We start from the raw sequence: 18232 nt of genomic DNA, 5'->3' as shown, positions 1-18232 counted from the left end.
TATCTGAATCCCAGATTGAACAATGAATTCTTTTAGAAGTTCTTTAATTCGCAAACAAGTTTTTATATCTGATGGAAGAAGGCATTTTATATTTCCTTTGATGTGCATGTGCTCGGGTTGAGAAATACTTCCTCATTTTTGTTAAGTACAAAATTGTATATGCAAAGTGGTGGTCTATGGAAAGAGAAGAGAGAAAAAAATAACTATTAGTAAAAAGCAGCAAAGTTTACATTTTTTCCTCATAAACAGTAGGATATTCAATGCCTGTAATTAATTAGTTTTCCAAATGCAGAGACAAACCTTTGGCATAGTTTTCATTCCATCTCATTTGGCTATACCGGGATGAAGTAGACACAATGTTTATGAAAAAGAAAAAACTCTCTGTGTTTCAATTTCTTCTCTCCCTGATGCTTCATTGGGATATTTACTTTATATGGGAGATATTTTTGGATACTGAAAGAGCTGAAGCCTGAACGCAATGCTTAGTGGCTGGGCCATTTTTTTCTACCGTGATAGCCACCATTAAAGAATGGGGCTTAACTGCATACACAGATTTTCTAATAATCTAATCAGTCCTCTTTTCCGCCTACTAAAGTGGAGATAATAATGAGTAAAGAATCTATATCTTGGAGAGATTGTATATTTAGCATTTGAAGACGCCTGAAAAGTCAAGTCACTGTGATGAATCAGACATCTTGTCTAGTTTTTATCTTCCTGTTAATGTCTAAAAAAACAAACAAACAAACAAAAAAACCTTAAAAAGGTAATCAAGTAGGATAAGAAAAGATGGGTTAAAGTTCAGGAAAGGAGCTAAAGAAAAATATGGTTGAAATAAATGGAAATTTCCTATGTGAGCAATAGCAACTTAGTCAAGGAAAAGGGGCAACTCAGCTGCACGGGGGCTGACAGCTCACCTTTGCTTGAAAAATGCATTGCTCTAGTTCAAGATGTACATTGCTCCCAGGCTCCTAGCTTGGTTAGGATACCATCGAACAAGTTTTTTAAATATTCAACAGCTTTTTTAGGTTGAGTTATTCAATTTTCAAATAAATCAATTTTCTACATTTGTTAATGTGTTTAAAAGTAATAAAATATAGACATTCATTTTTTATTATAAAAACTGATACAGAATTCTACAGTGTCTTCCATTTGAAATAATAAAGGCATCTTGAAATTTTAATTTTGATACTATAACAGTAAATGTAAAATGGTAATATTTCAATCTTATAAGAGTTTTAGGTGTCAGCAAAAGTAGTTTTTTGTTATGTTATCAAACATCATCAACCTCCCTTCTTTATTAAGAAGTAAGTGTGGGAATGACTTCACCACGTTTCCAAACAAATGTATATATACTTACGTCAATTCTTTATATATCCCGCCATACCCCTAAATTACTGAATGTGCCTTCACTGTTCTAGATCTCCCTGATCCGCCGCATTTTTCAGTTGTCACTGTAGGACAAGTGTGTCATTTAGACTTATTAATAGGTAAATTACCTCAGCCTTAATCATTGTATTCACATATTTACAATATAAAACAGGGCAAGTGTGTTTTTATTTCTTTTCCACAAGAAAAGCTCACAACCCCATTTCCATTAAGATATGTTCAATTAGTAATATAATAAATGCATATTTTTGAATTAAATATTCCATATTTTACAAAGTCTTTGCAAGCATGACAAGACAGTTCAGGCAGGTTTACAATGCCTACCCAAAGTTAATTTTCACCAAAATGTGTGAGAAAAATTAATTTTCTTGGTTTTTACATTGTGAAAAGCCTATCTACTTCTTCTGCCATGTTTCTGAGTTTGACATCATTTATTCTAGGTTATTAATAGTTCCTTCTCTCCAACCAATATAAATTTTTAAAAACTATAATTTAGAAGAAAACGGTGTTATATGTTCAACCACCATGCAAAGATTATTATATGCTGATTTTTTAATTTCAAAAAGAGCACTGAATATTGCATTTCTAATGTTTTACTTACCACAAATTAGTGAAATGAATACATTACTTTGATAAAGTATCTAAATAATAAAAGAAATCTAGTGATAAAAAAACTCTAAGATTTAAACACAATTCATTTGTTTTATTTTAATCCATCTATTATTCCAAATGATAAGACATACATATACTTAAATAAGTATATGTATAAGACATACATAAACTTATTTGAAAAAGCTCCCCAGGGCTTTTGTACAATATATCACCACATCCAAGCTTATAATTTTATTTTTAAAAGTTACTTAAGGTTCTGAGCACTAACCCAAGTTGCATGTTCCCAGCCAGATGAGAAAAGCCAATATTTCACAGGTCCCTGGGGAAAGTACATGGGAGGTTCTTGCCTCAGTAGTAGGAGTAATTAACCTAGGTTTAGGGTTACTCTGGGCCTGCCTAATAAATTTTGAAAGCAGGACCTGAAAGAATCAACCTGTTTATAAGAACTTAACATCTTCAGAATAAACCTGAAGAATATTTACAGAAATATAAAAATATAGAGCACCCAACATAATAAAATGCACAAAGTGTGACAGCTAATCAAGAGTTACCAACATGCAAAGAAGCAGGAAAATGGGCCCATCTGAGGGTCACCATTGAAACCAACCCAGAACTAGCACAGATGAGAGAATCAGCAGAGGACATTAAAAGAGTTATTATAACTTTAGTCCAGGTGTTCAAATAGTTAAATAGAGATATAAGAGATATAAAAAGATCCTAATCAAACTTCCAGAGGTAAAAACTACCATGTCTGAAATGAAAAATGCCATGCATGGGATTAATAGCAGATTAAACATTGCAGAATAATAGTGAACTTGAAGCCATAGCAACAGAAACTATTCAAAATAAAATACAGAGAGAAAATGAAATTTAAAAATTAACGGAGCATCGGGGAGCTGTGACATAACCTCAGGCAGCCTAATGAACTTGAAATTGGAGTCCCCAAAGGGAAAGGAGAGAGAAGGGACTTGGAAAAATATATTTCAAAAAATAATTATGATTTTAGATGAAATTTGATGAAATCTATAAACCTATGGGTCCAAGAAGGTCAACAAATGCCAAACACAAGAGGTATGAAGAAAATTACAAGTCACATCATAACCAAACTGCTTAAAATCAGTGGTAAGGAGACAATCTTAAAATCAGCCAGAAAACAAACAAAAAAAAGGCATATAATCTTCACAAGAACAAAGGAAGGAGAGTAACAGATTTCTCATTAGGAGCAGTTCATGGTAGAAGACAGTCCAGCAACATCTTTAACTAACTGAACTTAAAAACAAACAAACAAACAAAAAAACCCTGTCAAACTAGACATCTATATCCAAAGAAATGAAGGCATCCTAAAGACTTTTTCAGATACACAAAAGTTGAAAGAATTCACACCCAGCAGACCCACACTACCAAATAAAACAAAACAAAACAAAACAAAAGCCAACCAACCAAACAAAAAACCTTAAAGGAATTCCTTTAGCCCAAAGGTAAATTATACCACATAAAAATATGCAACCACTTAACAGTTCTGAGAAGTGCATCAGAAATAGTGACTTTTCCTAATCATTTATATCCCTTTAATAGATTAACTCTTTAAACAAAAATGATATACTGTATTATGGAGTTTTTAGCATATGTACAAGTAAAATGTATGCTAACAACACAAAAGCTAGGATGGGAGAAATGAAATTATTCTACTGTAAACATTCTCATGTTAAATGTGAAGTGGTAAAATTCACTTGAAGGTAGACTCTGATAAATTAAGATTATAATATGAACCCCAAAGAAACCACTAAAATAATCAAAGAGTTAATAATAATAATAATAATAATAATAATAATAATACCACCACAGTAGGGAAATAAAATGTAATCATAAGACTACTCTTTATCCAATAGAAGGCAGACAATGACAAAACTGGGTACGAAAAATAGGACAAATAGAAAACAAAATGGTAAGATGATAGTTTTAGGCCGAACCACATCCATAACCACATTAAACTAAATGATGTAAATATCCTCAAAAATGGCAGAAGCCATCAGCATCAGTCACCATTTGAGAAATCCAAATTAAAAACACAATCTCTATACACCTATTAGTATAGGGAAAACAAAAACCAAACAACAAAAACACTGGGGAAGGTGCAGTCTTTGATGATGCAGGAGAGCAATGGAACCCTGCTAAGTGCCAGTGGGAATGCAAAATGTACAGTCACTTTGGAAACAGTCTGGCAGTTTCCTCTAAAGTTAAACATACACTTAACAGTATGACCCAACAATTTCACTTCTAGGTATTTATCCATGAGAAATGAAAGCTTATGTTCACATAAAAACCTACATGCAAATATTTATGTTGGGTTTATCCATAGATAGATATCAAAAACTGTGAAAGAACCATATGTCTTCAAACTGGTAAGTGGATAAACAAACTGTGGTATATACATACAATGGAATGCTATTCATCAATAACATTTCATTGGTATAAGCAACAAAATGCATAAATTTTGAATGTACGAAGCTAAGTGAAAAAAGCCATACTGAAAAGCTACATATTATTCTGATTCCATTTATATAATGTTCTGGAAAAGGCAAAACTAGAGACAGTGGTTGCCAGGGGGTAGGAGTGGGGTTGAAAATAAGGGGGTAGCACAAGGCAGTTTTTGTCATTGATGGAAATGTCCTGTATGTTCAATGTGATTGTCGTTATATGACTTTATGAATGTATCAAAACTCATAGAACTATATACCAAAAAGAGTACTTTTTACTGTTAAGTGTTAAAAAGCAGCTTTAGTCCAACTTTTCTCAAGAAGTCATCCCAGGTCACCTCCACTGTGAATATTCCTCTCAGTCCCTAAGTTCAAAGGCCCTACTCTACTGGAAACGCCCTGAAGGAGAACTATGCTGTAGTGTCTATCAGAGTTTGCTACAGGGATAATTACTAGTTGAATGCAGACACAGTTTATCTGGACCATAAGGCATCACATTTTTAAAACTCACATTCCCAGTAATTTGGCAGTGCTAATTCTCATTAATTGCACATTATCTGTATGGACAGATTTAAATAGGAAAAGCAACTAAACGGTTATGGCAATTATCTAGGTAATTAAACTTAGAGTATACATTTCATCCAAGCATCTGTTAGCATCCGCAGCCAGCAGGGAATGTTAAGAGTCTTGCTAACCATCCACAAAATGTGTTTTAGGTTTCTTCCTGCCCCCTCCCCCGAGTAGAAACAACTGCATCTAAATTTTGCAAATTTAGTAAATTTTCATTGCCTATCCACTGTTTAGATTTTACATAAAAATTGAAATTACATGCATGCTTATTTTTTGCTCTATAGCATATTCTAATTACTTTACCCTATTTTTTCCTTATTAACCAATGAATGAACTGTGTACAATAGCTGTCTATGCAAAAATGATTAAGAAGAAAAAAAAAAGAAGACGGAGTCGCATATAATAGTGGACACATCTGTCTGCCTTTTTCCCCTTTCCTTTCCCCTTATAACAAGGGACTTTTTAAAAGGGAGAAATGCATGGAAAAAGCAACCACTGTCTGTAGGCTCACCAACAACCTGTATCAAGGTGTGAACATCATGTGCTGAGGTGGATGTTCCTTCCTCCTTGATGTTCCTTCTATGAATATAGAACAGGGAAAATGTTTACTGTGCAGATAGCTTTCTATGCATCAATAGTCAGTATTTATGATAAGCAAGCATTGGGGGGAAGAAAAAGCACCAAAATGCCTAACAATAAAGGAAAGACTAATTTGAATATTCTGCAAAAGGTGGAATATAATGGCAGCCATTAATTTGTATTTTGGAAGAAAAAAATGCTTCTAATCATGTCCATGGTATGGCACAGCTCCAAGTACATTATGTTCACCTTGTTATCTACGTGAACAGTGATGCCAGTACCTCCTGCAGTGAATAAACTGCACGATCCTACACAGAAAGCCGGCTTATAATTTAACGTAAATAATTAGATTCATGATTCACTTGTAACATGTGTGATGATAAGTAAGCATGACAAAATATTAACAGTGACAGCTCCCGGTTGTAGCATTACATTTGAATTAAATTTTCCAAATACTCCATAATGGGAATAAATCACGACATTAGTTAGTTAGTAAAAAAAGTGTTTATTACTATCAAAATAAGAGCAACTAAAAGAAAAGAAAACAACACTAAAAACCCAAGAAAAGTCTGGCTTCAAATCATTGCGAAGGCACTTTTCTGCTGAGAAATCTTAGACTTGCTATATAAAGCCTCTCAGTTTCTGTTCCTTTACTAATAAAACCAAGAAAATACTTAACTCAGAGAGGTGTTGCAAAGGTTGCAAAAGCAGTGTCTGGGATGTAGTAAATCTAAACACCCTTAACCACTATTATTCATCTTGAAAACGGTTTACTAAGTGTTGAAACTCTTCAACTAAATGCAATGCTAAATAACTAGGGCAGTTAACAGGAAGTAAGTAAGGCATTCGGGGCAAAGCTACAAAATTGTTGATTTAAATATTTAATTAATTTGAAAAAGGACAAAATGTCTAAAGTTATACATCAACCCTCCATGATATATTGGAGTAAATTACTTAAGAGGTTACTACAATGTTCAATCTCAAGTTGTCTTATCAGGCAAAATATTATATTATAGCTATCCAGAACAATAAATACAACCACTTAAAAAAAAACTAACTTACCCCAAAATCGTTCGAAGTATTCAGATCTTGAAAAATCTGAATTTGAGTGATCCAGCTTAGCTATTCATTCATTGCCTTCATTCACAGGTTAACTGCATCAGCCAATCAAAATTATCTTGAGGGTTTTTTGTTGTTGTTGTTAAATCAATACCCAACTTCAGTAAGATAAATTACAAGCCAATCTACTTTTTTTTTTTAAGATTTTATTTATTTATTTGACAGACAGAGACAGAGCAGAGAGGGAACACAAGCAGGGGGAGTGGGAGAGGGAGAAGCAGGCTTCCCAACGAGCAGGGAGCCCGATATGGGGCTCGATCCCAGGACCCTAGGATCATGACCTGAGCTGAAGGCAGACGCTTAACGAGTGAGCCACCCAGGCTCCCCCAAGCCAATCTACTTTTAATTAATGTTTTGCCTGATTTATCAAAATATTTTCAGTCTTTCTGTAGTGTCCTGTTATTTTTTTCACCTTACAGGTAATATTATCTTCTCTGGTAATACTACCTTTAACATTCTTCATCCTACTCTTAATATATAAACTTTGATCAGGGAGCCTAGGTGGCTCAGTCGTTAAGCATCTGCCTTCGGCTCAGGTCATGATCCCAGCGTCCTGGGATCAAGCCCCGCATCGGGCTCCCTGCTCCTCAGGAAGCCTGCTTCTCCCTCTCCCACTCCCCCCTGCTTGTGTTCCCTCTCTCTGTCAAATAAAATCTTAAAAAAAAAAATATATATATATATATATATGTATATATATAAACTGATTGAATTTGGTCCCATCTTGTCACAGAGTAAGCGTAAATCAAAGGACTTATTTCCCTGGCCAATCAGAAGAATCTACTTCCCTGGCCACAGTATGAGGTTCAAAGGTATGCACTTGCCCAGTCAAAGTCAGTGACATGCAAAGAGACTTTAAAACTTTCTCCACCCATCCTCATGGGATTTGAATTTGGAATCAAGTAGCCTCCAAGTTGGTATTGGGACGAAGCAATGTGAATGGCAAAGCCAAGAGCTAGCACAGAAGTGCACTTGGTGCTTTGAATGCAGCTAAGCCAGGAGCCATTATCTTCTATGGGATTTTCAGATACATCTGGCTACATGTCCCCTTTCTCTTTCGGGATTTGTGGTTGGATTCTCTGTCTTTTGTAGTAGTAAGAGTTTGCTTGTTTTTCTGCTATACAACATCATGCCTATAGTAAATAATACTGCACTTTAAAATTTGTTGAGAGTAAATCTCATGTTAAATGCTCTTACCACAAAACAATAATAAAAAAAAAGATGGTTAGACAATATAGGGTGGGGGACAAGGGGGTGGGAGTTGGCCTCTTGCTTCACCTCTGAGCAGCAGGGGAAAGTTCTTTAATGAATAAGCTATTCTGTGAAACAGGTTAGGTGGTGGTTTAATGTTTTGCCTTAATTGGCAAATGTCCATAGCTATTAGAAAGTGTATTTTGTTTATATCCTCAGACTAAAGAGGAAACTTTTTATTTTCTCTTTCCATATATAATATATAGGGAGAAGACTTTATTCTGAGACAATATGAATTCTTTACATTTAAGTACCAGAAACACAAGATATAAAATTACAACCTCTAAACTTCTCTGTTTATACTCACCTTCCTTATGCTCAGAGAGGTATTAATGGGGGAGACTAAGGGGATATGATGGTGCAAAAAGCTTGGCCCCTTTAAAACTTAGCTTTTGGGAACTACAAATATATTTTGCATTCTTATGATTACTAGAGGTTTTGCATCTTTAAGATAATAAACACAAGGGGTGGGGAATAAATAAATATTGTCTTAAAAAGGTAATAAATACAGAGATCAGTTGAAGAATAAAAATCTTGAGCTCTAGTCCTTCAAACATGACCCCCTATGTGTGTCTGTCTGTCTCTCTCTCTCTGGTATACTTTGGTGGGGAATGATGTTGCTAATATTCCTAGCTGAAAATTTCCATATATTTTGTATTTTTTTGTAGGTATTTCAATCAAAGACAAAGAACAGTAAAATTATTCCTAGATTTTTTCCATTATAATATCTTACTTAGTGATTTTTGAGTGACTATTTTCATGCCAAAAGTTACAAAATAATTTTCACTTCAAAGAATCTTTCTAATTCTCCTCTTTTTATTTTTTTTAATTTTTAAAAAGACTTCATTTATTTATTTTAAAGAAAAAGAGAATAAACAGGGAGAGGGATGGAGGAGAGGGAGAAGCAGGATCCCTGCTGATCAGGGAGCCTGATGTGGGGCTTGATCCCAGGACCCCAGGATCATGACCTGAGCCGAAGGTAGAGGCTTAACCAACTGAGCCACCCAGGTGCCCCCCAATTCTCCTCTTTTGTTATAGACCTTGTCAAAATGCATATTCTTGTAATTTATTATTTTTATTCTCCAAAAATTCTTATTTACTATGTGCAACATTCATAGAAAGGTAATTAGGGAATCAAACATATAAATACAGAAACATAAAGAGAAGTAAAAAGAAAGCTCCACTGTCAGCTAAAGAAGAGAGATTTCTAGCAATCCACAAACCCATTGCTATTGGCTCTCAGTTGAAACTCATGGTTGGAACAAACCACATGTCACATATCCAAATAGACAAATGGTCAACTCATTAAAGAGGTCTTAGTGGTTCTTAGTGCTTTCACAGAGGTGTTTTTGTGGGAATATGAATCCTGCCATGGTGAACATGTACATCAATACTGTGGGGACAAGGATAGTAGGAAAACCTCTTCAGTTATGAGAACACGGAACTAAGAAAAGCATATTAAATAGACTAAGAAAAATACCGCTGGAGTCTATCATCTTCAAAAAAACCCATCAAGTCATGATGTGGAATGGAGATATTTGTGATATAACAGACAAACCAAGACATATGATGGTAAAATTAAAATGTAGAGTCAGATTTTCCTCATGCTGTTATTGTACATATGCTAGAGCTTCACTTCTGTCAATATATTCTTGGGGTTGAATTTCCAGTGATATATAGAATCTTAGATACAATAAATGAAAATGGGCTTTTTTTCTCTTCCCAAATAAAAATAAATTTAAGAGAAAGAAAAATCATTGAAAGTCATGATGACTTCTATCTTATTATGCCTCATTATAGAGTTTTCAGCTACTGAACCCCATCTAAAGAATTGTATAAAAGGAATCTCAACCACTCTGTAAATATATATGTATATATAAGAAATTATCAATCAACTTCTAAGGCAGATACTTGTCTCATTTTTTTTTTCATTTTTATTGTGTCTAATGAAATGATTGTGTTTTTTCTTTGCTTAGGTGATGTGATTCCAAACTAAGTTTCATTCAAACTAATTTTCATTTTTAAAAAAGTGCATCTTGCACCTTTTAGATATTCTAACATTTATGTAAAATATAATCTGAAATACACAAGAAACAGATATTTGAATACATAAACTTTTTTTTTAAAGATTTTATTTATTTATTTGACAGAGACACAGCAAGAGAGGGAACACAAGCAGGGGGAGTGGGAGAGGCAGAAGCAGGCTTCCCGCGGAGCAGGGAGCCCTATGTGGGGCTCGATCCCAGGACCCTGGGACCACGACCCGAGCCGAAGGCAGACGCTTATCGACTGAGCCACCCAGGTGCCCCTTGAATACATAAACTTTTAAAACATTTCTTAGCAGACCAATATTTTCAAGTTTAAAAGATTATAAACTGAAATCAAAATTTATTTTTCTTACCTTTCTGGATATGTAAGTGACTGTAACATGATACGCTGGATTTTGTATCTGCCTGTGATAAATTGCCAATGTGAGCTCTGAGAATATGCCAAACCAATGCTTGAAATATTTACAACATCATTTAAAAATTGAGCAAGAATCTTGACTTCTTGGAGCTCATTAAATGATCTGTTCTTCCTAAAGAGAGAATTTAATATGCTCAGCATATTAGTAAAATACAATTTAATTCTAAAGTCAATGTAATGTTAACAATGCAGGATAGAAAGAATAAACTTAAAGGAAAAAGGCCAAACAATAACATATTTGTTAAAGTATTTATTAAAATAATTTAAAATACAACCTAGCAATTGCACTACTAGGTATTTACCCAAAGGATACAAACATAGTGATCCAAAGGGGCACTTGCACCCCAATGTTTATAGCAACAATGTCCACAATAGCCAAACTATGGAAAAAGCCCAGATGTCCATCAACAGATGAATGGATAAAGAAGATGTGGTGTGTGTGTATGTATTATATATTACATATATATACATACACACACACACAATGGAATATTACTCAGCCATCACAAAAAATTAAATCCGACCTTTTGCAATGACATGGATAGAACTAGAGGGTATTATGCAAAGTGAAATAAATCAATCACAGAAAGACAATCATCATATGATCTCACTCATATGTGGAATTTAAGAAACAAAACAGAGGATCATAGGGGAAGGGAGGGAAAAATAAAATAAGACGAAATCAGAGAGGGAGACAAACCATAAGAGACTCTTAACTACAGGAAACAAACTGAGGGTTGCTGAGGGGAGGGGGTAACTGGGTGATGGACATTAAGGAGGGCACGTGATATAATGAGCACTGGGTGTTATATGCAACTGATGAATCACTGAACTTTACCTCTAAATTAATAATATACTAATTAATTAATTAATTGAATTTAAATAAAATAAAAATTTTTAAAAACTAATTTAAAATAAGTTAAAACAAAATAAAAAAATAATACATGCGTCTCCATACAAAATTATTTGGGGATATTTTTTGAGAAAAATGTGGGACATCTTGTCTTTCTGACTTGGGTATCTAGATTGTACATTTAAGATAAGAGAAGTCCTAGGTGCCTGGGTGGCTCAGTTGGTTAAGCGACTGCCTTTGACTCAGGTCATGATCCTGGAGTCCCGGGATCGATCCCGCGTCGGGCTCCCTGCTCAGCAGGGAGTCTGCTTCTCCCTCTGACCCTCCCCCTTCTCATGCTCTCTCTCTCTCATCCTCTCTCTCAAATAAATAAATAAAATCTTTAAAAAAAAAAAAAAGATTAGAGAAGTCCCCTTATGCTTCTTTGTTTAGACACCTGAACAACTATCATAGTTCCCTGAATGGGCTGGATACTCAAATAATAATTCTTCATTGTTCTGTGCCATTTACCAAATATTTGTGAATTAAAGGAATAATTATAAAAGCCTCAGATTCAAAAGGAAAAAATAAAGGTAGAATTTAATAAGTACAATTTTCTGAGCATTTACAGTGCATCCAGAACTGTAATAAAGTTTGACATACTTGCCCTTATTTAACTATCTTAACAACTCCCTTTATTAGGTACTATTAGTATTGCCATTAACAGATGAGAAAACTGAATATCAGAGCATATAAGAGCCTTTCCTAAGCTAGTGAATGCAAAGCTAGAACGCAAACACAGTCATGTCAATGTTCTTCATCACTCTACTCAAATTCCTCATCCTTGTTTGCCAGAAGTATGGGGGCCTGGAGTCAGTTAGATCAATATGAATCTGCTTAACTACCAAGGGGACTCCAAAGAAGGAAAAGGAGGAGGAGGAGCAGGATAAGTAAGAGGAGGAGGAAAGAAAAGGAGGGAGAGTGGGAGGAAGGGGGAGAGGAGAGGAGGAAGCAAGGGAAGAAGAGAGAAGAGAAGATAAAGGAAGAGGAGAGAAAGAAAAAAAACATCTATTGTACTGGGGCACATGGGTGGCTCAGTCAGTTAAGCCTCTGACTCTTGATTTCAGTTCAGGTCATGATCTCAAGGTCGCGGGATCGAGCCCTGTGTGGGGCTCCACGCTCAGCAGAGTCTGCCTGAGATTCTCTCTTTCCCTCTGCCCCTGCTCTCACTCTCTCCCTCTCTCTCTCTCAAATAAATAAATCTTTAAAAAAATCTGTTGTATTAATTTCCTCCTTCAAGGCAGCAATGATTTGCTTGAGCAAAGGCAACAATCACACGTAGAACAGATGAAGAGTATGTTCAACACTTGCGCCATCTTACATTTCTTCCCACCTTTTCCTCCTCTTGAGTCTTCAAAACAGCTAGGCCCAAAAAAAGGTTGTCATCACACTCCTCAAAGCCCATTTCTGCTCCTTCCAGACACTATTACTACCTCCTCTTTCACGGAATATAGCATCAATGATCATATCTTTAATTTCTATCCAAGACCTTATCTGGGTTTCTCAGAGATACTTCAAAGTCAGTATGTCCAGATGGGAATGTGCTATCTTTCCCTACAATTTCACACCCACTTTAATGATTTCGAATACCAACTGTTTGCTCATGACCACAAAATCTCTGCCTCTAGCTGAACTCTGCTGAGATCCAGACATACATATTGACTGTCATTCATCATGTCTACTTGGATCTCTCAAGGATATCTGCAGCTCAGTAGGTTCAAATCTAAATGACATCTTCCCCAAAAACCATCTCTCACCAAAAAACAAAAGGAAACAAAACCCAACAGTTTACAAATTTCTTTATCATTTTAAATGGCTCTACCACCTATTACCCAAGCCAGACAATTAGGATTCACCCTTGATATCCCCTCTTTTAACTCCTACTTCCAATCCATCATAAATTCCTACTGACTATACCTATAAAATATCCTGAATCTGCTTTGAATCCATCCTCAGTTTCCATCTCCACTGCAAGCACTCAGGACACCATTGTTCCTTGCCTATATTCTTAAAACGACATCCTGTCTTGTCCCTCATCAACCCACTGTGATCAAATTGTTTTTCCTAAATAAAGATCCAATCCCAGCTCCAACCAGACTGCCCCAACTAAAACACTTTAGTGGTTTTCATTTGCCCAGTGAGTAAAATAAAATCCTAGAAATGCCCTGTAAGTTCTAGTTCTTACAGAATCTAGGGGTGTACTACCTCTCTCAAAGCTCTCTTGCTTTCCCTGCCTCCATTCTAAGACATTATAAAATTCCTTCAGTTCCTAAAATGGGCTATGTTCCCTTCTCCTTCAGGATCTATGCATTTATTGACCCTTCTGCCTGGAATATAGCAAAGCAGATGAATTCCTGCTCCTCATTTAGGTCTCAACTAATATGAAATGTCCTTAGGGAAACTTTTAATGACCTCACTATCCCCTATTTTATGTTTCCATACACACTATAATTTGCTTCAAGACATTTTTCAGATTTCATTTATACATTTTTATTTATTTTTGATGACTGTTATAGCCTTCATTAAGATGTAACTTTAATGAGGGTAGGACCATGTCTATTTTTCTCATCACAGTATCCTCAGCACTTAGCACAGTCCCTAGCTCAATGCAGAAACACATTAAAAATTGTCTGAATAGAGGAATGATGAACATTATCATTTTATTTGTATTATGTATTTGTAAAGTCTATCGGCTGCACTGGACAGAAATTATGTAAAGACAGCAATCTAATTTGTCCAGAACTGTATCCCCAATTTCTAGTACAGTTACTGGCCTATAGAAGCTTTCAAGATATTATATTGAATGATTAGATTGGTTCCTATCCATGACCTCCCGGCTCAGTAAATGGCACCATAACTTAAATGTTTGCCTCGAAACTGGTTTCTTTCCTTCAGTTTCATATATTTAATTTATCATAAAAACACATCTATTCTAAGTCCTAAAAACAAAACAATACAAAACAAAAAACATTTCCATGAATTTAGTCCAGGCCTCCATCATCTCTCACAGAAATTATTACAACAGTCACCTCTTTGGACTTGTGCCACTCTAATCTCTCCACTACTCATCCTCTGAGGGAACCAGAATGTCCAAAATTGATAACCCCTGTTTAAATTCCTATATTGATATATTAATATATTTGGCATCGTATTATAATGTGTGAGTAATTTTAAGTGACATAAAAAATTATTACATTGTAACATTCAGTATAAAAATCAGGATAAGATCCTAGTTTTGCTAAGTGAAAAAAAATAATGCACAGGGGTATGTACAAGAAGAAAGAGGAAGGAAGTGAAGAGGTAGAGGAAGAGAAGGAGACATAGATGTAGACCAAATAGTAAATGTGAACATGCCTGGATGATGTAATTATATATGATTCTCATTTTCTACTGTATGACACATTTTTCTAGAATGAGCAAATATTCCTTTTCAATTTTGAAAAGGGAAACAAAAGGTCATTTAAAAGTCTCTGGCTTCCCTAGTTTCTGAAACAGTTCAAATCCCGAAGCATGACCAAAGCTATTAGCAAAGAATTATTTAATAGAAAAACAATAAAGCCTATGGCCAGGCTTAAATGGACAGATTTGCCATGAATATATCATCCATGTTTTATATTCCTTCATGAAAAATGCACGAAGTCAAGTATGTGGATAAAATGCATCAATATTTCACGGTGTTCTGCATAGACAAGGATGTTTATAAAGGGAATCAAGAATCACAATTGCATTGCCTTCTGAACAAGTTGGAAACAACTTCTCTCATACTATAGTCTTTGTGCTGTTACTGAACTCTGGTACTTTCCTATTTCCATGCCTTTGAAAGCACTCTCTCTCCACGCCTTGACTGCAGTCTCTCTCCTTCAAATGCTTCCTTGCTTCTTCCTCTGTACACCCACAGCATGTAAGTATTCTGCTACTACAGAACTTATTACTCAGAGCTATAAATATGCATTAGTCTCCTCCAGTTTTCTGTGACTTCCTTGAGAACAATAACAGTGCTATTTTATCTTGAATACCCATTATTTGGTGAAATGCCTGAATAAGTTCCATTGGTGCTGAATAACACTGTTGAATAAGTGGATTCAAAAACCTAAGAAAGCATGTGTCTTATAAAAATAAATAATGGATCATACACATATGTGTGTTATATGTATGCACATATATACACTATTTTAAGTGATTTAAAGCAATAAACTATTATAAAATATTATTATAACACTGTCAATCAGTGCTCAAAATTAAGTGGCAACAACTTAAGTTTCTCTTAATAAAATACGGGCCTTGGGATGCCTGGGTGGCTCAGTCATTAAGCGTCTGCCTTCGGCTCAGGTCATGATCCCAGGGTCCTGGGATCGAGCCCCGCATCGGGCTCCTTGCTCCGCGGGAAGCCTGCTTCTCCCTCTCCCACTCCCCCTGATCGTGTTCCCTCTCTCGCTGTGTCTCTCGCTGTCAAATAAATAAATAAAATCTTTAAAAATATATATGGGCCTTGATGTAAATGACGAATTTGAAGAATCTGAAATCCTAGTTTGATTTATTTAATATTCTTCTTTGGGTGACTGAGGGGAAGTTGAAGAAAGGGAAAAAACAAAAAGAATTGATGCTCACTCATCGCCAGTTCTATCCAACTACTAAATTATCTGCAATGCCTTTAATCATTTTAAGAAAATTAAAATTTTAAGGATCTAATATTAAAAATATGTTAATCTCAATGTTTAAAAAATTTTTCCTGACTAAAACTCAGAACATTATTTCCAAGAATGGCCTTAGTATCCCATGGTGAAGTAGTCTTTATGTCACTTCAGTACATAGGTTCTCAATATTTTATCATAATATACTTCTTTTACTATTATTTTTCTTTGTGGATTTCAAGGTTTTGAAGATTTATCTACAAAACAAACTTCATTTATTATGAGATATGACTACTTTTTATATTTTAATATCATTTTAGATTTTAAACAAATGTTCATAATAATCCTGTAAAATTACATACATCACTTCCATTGTTTGCAATGCTGATGTGCAAATATATAAGCATGCAGAGACTTTTCCCTGGTTCGCTTTAGTGGTTGAACAAGTTTGGGCATCACGATGTATGCAAGTCTGAAGCCCATCACGCATCAGATTTAGTCAATTCAGGTACTGTAACCACCTAGACTATGACAATGGTAAAAACTGGATATATCGATTATGCTTCCTGAAATTCTAAAGAGGTCATCAGTAATCAGTCTAAACTTAAACCAAATTGTTCTGAGTCCAGGCACAATAAAATAAAGTGTATCTTTTATTTCATCACTAGACATGGTACCAGTGAGCATTTTGAAAAGTCACATTATTTAATAGATTTCTAGAAGTCTAGCACAGCAGGTTGGAAACTACAATTTTAATAGTAGCATACACCTTCATACCATTCTTTTGTTTAACAGGAAATGAATTTCTTAGTTTGAGAATTTATTAAATACACAAATGTGCATTCAACAAATTCAAGCTGAGAACATTCTTTGAGATGATTAGATAACTTAAAAAATATGTATATATACCTACACATACATATATACACAAAGAGTTAAATAGAAGATTAAGTAAAAACAAAACACTCTTCTATTATTTGTGGAATTTGTGGCTGGGAGTGGTTCTCTGGAATACTGAAATTGTGTCACTCTACTGACAGAAGTTGTTAGACATTTATTCACAGCACTGTGAACACAATGTTGCCTGAAAACCAGAGAGAATTAGAAGGCAAGTAGTTTGAGAAGAAGAACACTGGAATGAGAGTTAGAATGAGAGGGGAAAAAAAGTTTCCCCTAATGTTTGTAGTTCCTAGGTGTGTATGACATAAACAAGTTAGTCGACTTCGTATTCAGCATCTTCCTCCATAGAATGAATGAGTTAGAATATACACCTGAGATTCTTTTAATATTTAACATTTTAAGGTTCAACGGATAGAAAAATTACACTATCTGTATTATATTCCAAAGTAGATGCTCAAAAAAACAAACATTTAATTTATGAAAGAAAAAAAATACTAACTTATACTTACTCATAGAGCCTTGGCTCTTCAACCATTCCAAGCTGGTTTAATAATTTAAATGTAATATAGCCATCCTCTATAGTTTTATCCAGAACAGTTATAGTGAGAACAAAATAATAGGCTGTAAAATAAAAATATAGAATGCAATTCACATTATTATTTTTTTCCTTATTTTTGGTGCCTATGCAGATACACATGTATGTATATATGTACACAATCTAGGCACATATTATATATGCACATAATATTGAGAGCCACTCATTAGGTACATGGGTAATATATTTTACTTTTTGTCAATTCTTAACTAGACCTGAAAATGGGAGGAATGAAAAAGCCTGCCAGAAAGTCATAGGTATGGTGAAAAGTTGGCCAAATAATTAGAGAATACTAACTGGTCTGCAAACCAAGAAATTTCAGAATTTAGGTCAATGAAACAATTTTTCTTTTTCAATAGCACAACTAAAGAAGTAAATATGATAAGGTTCCTTAATTATCTGATGAATAGTCCTGGGTAAAATTGCTTGACAAATATAATTCCCAATTTCACTGGTTGTTTAGGAATGCCTGTAAAATTAAGTATTTCTATAATACCAAGCTCATAATAGTTTTTATTCAAAATGCCCCAGCTAAAAATCGATATAGTAAATCTTCCAGAGGCAAGGATGCTGAACTAATCACTATACTCAATATAGTCTGAGCTATACAGCAAGTTCTGACTCCCTGTGAGGTTTTTTTTTTGGTTTGTTTTGTTTTTAAGCACAAGAAGAATTTATTAGGGAATATGTAGTTCAAATAATTATTGAGGTCCAGAGAACAAGGCTCTGCCAGAAACCCCACCACAGCCCAGAACTG

The 18232-nt window shown here is 34.8% G+C and overlaps 1 protein-coding gene across 1 annotated transcript in view; it reads right to left on the bottom strand.

Annotated features, from left to right (window-relative positions):
- Positions 1 to 55: 55 nt before the first annotated feature.
- The window catches only part of LIPI (lipase I), a 69562-nt gene continuing 51385 nt past the window's right edge, over positions 56 to 18232 (bottom strand). The window contains exons 8-10 of the mRNA XM_035015310.1: positions 17390 to 17501; positions 10393 to 10569; positions 56 to 174 (exon numbers count right to left, since the gene is read on the bottom strand). Coding sequence (XP_034871201.1) covers positions 87 to 174; positions 10393 to 10569; positions 17390 to 17501 — 377 coding nt within the window. The 3' untranslated portion in view covers positions 56 to 86. The remainder of the gene's footprint in view (positions 175 to 10392; positions 10570 to 17389; positions 17502 to 18232) is intronic.

This window comes from Mirounga leonina, unplaced genomic scaffold, assembly GCF_011800145.1.
Source record: "Mirounga leonina isolate KUSES-001 unplaced genomic scaffold, KU_Mleo_1.0 Mir_169, whole genome shotgun sequence".
Classification (NCBI taxonomy): domain Eukaryota; kingdom Metazoa; phylum Chordata; class Mammalia; order Carnivora; family Phocidae; genus Mirounga; species Mirounga leonina.
This window is presented reverse-complemented; position numbering and strand designations above follow the sequence as displayed.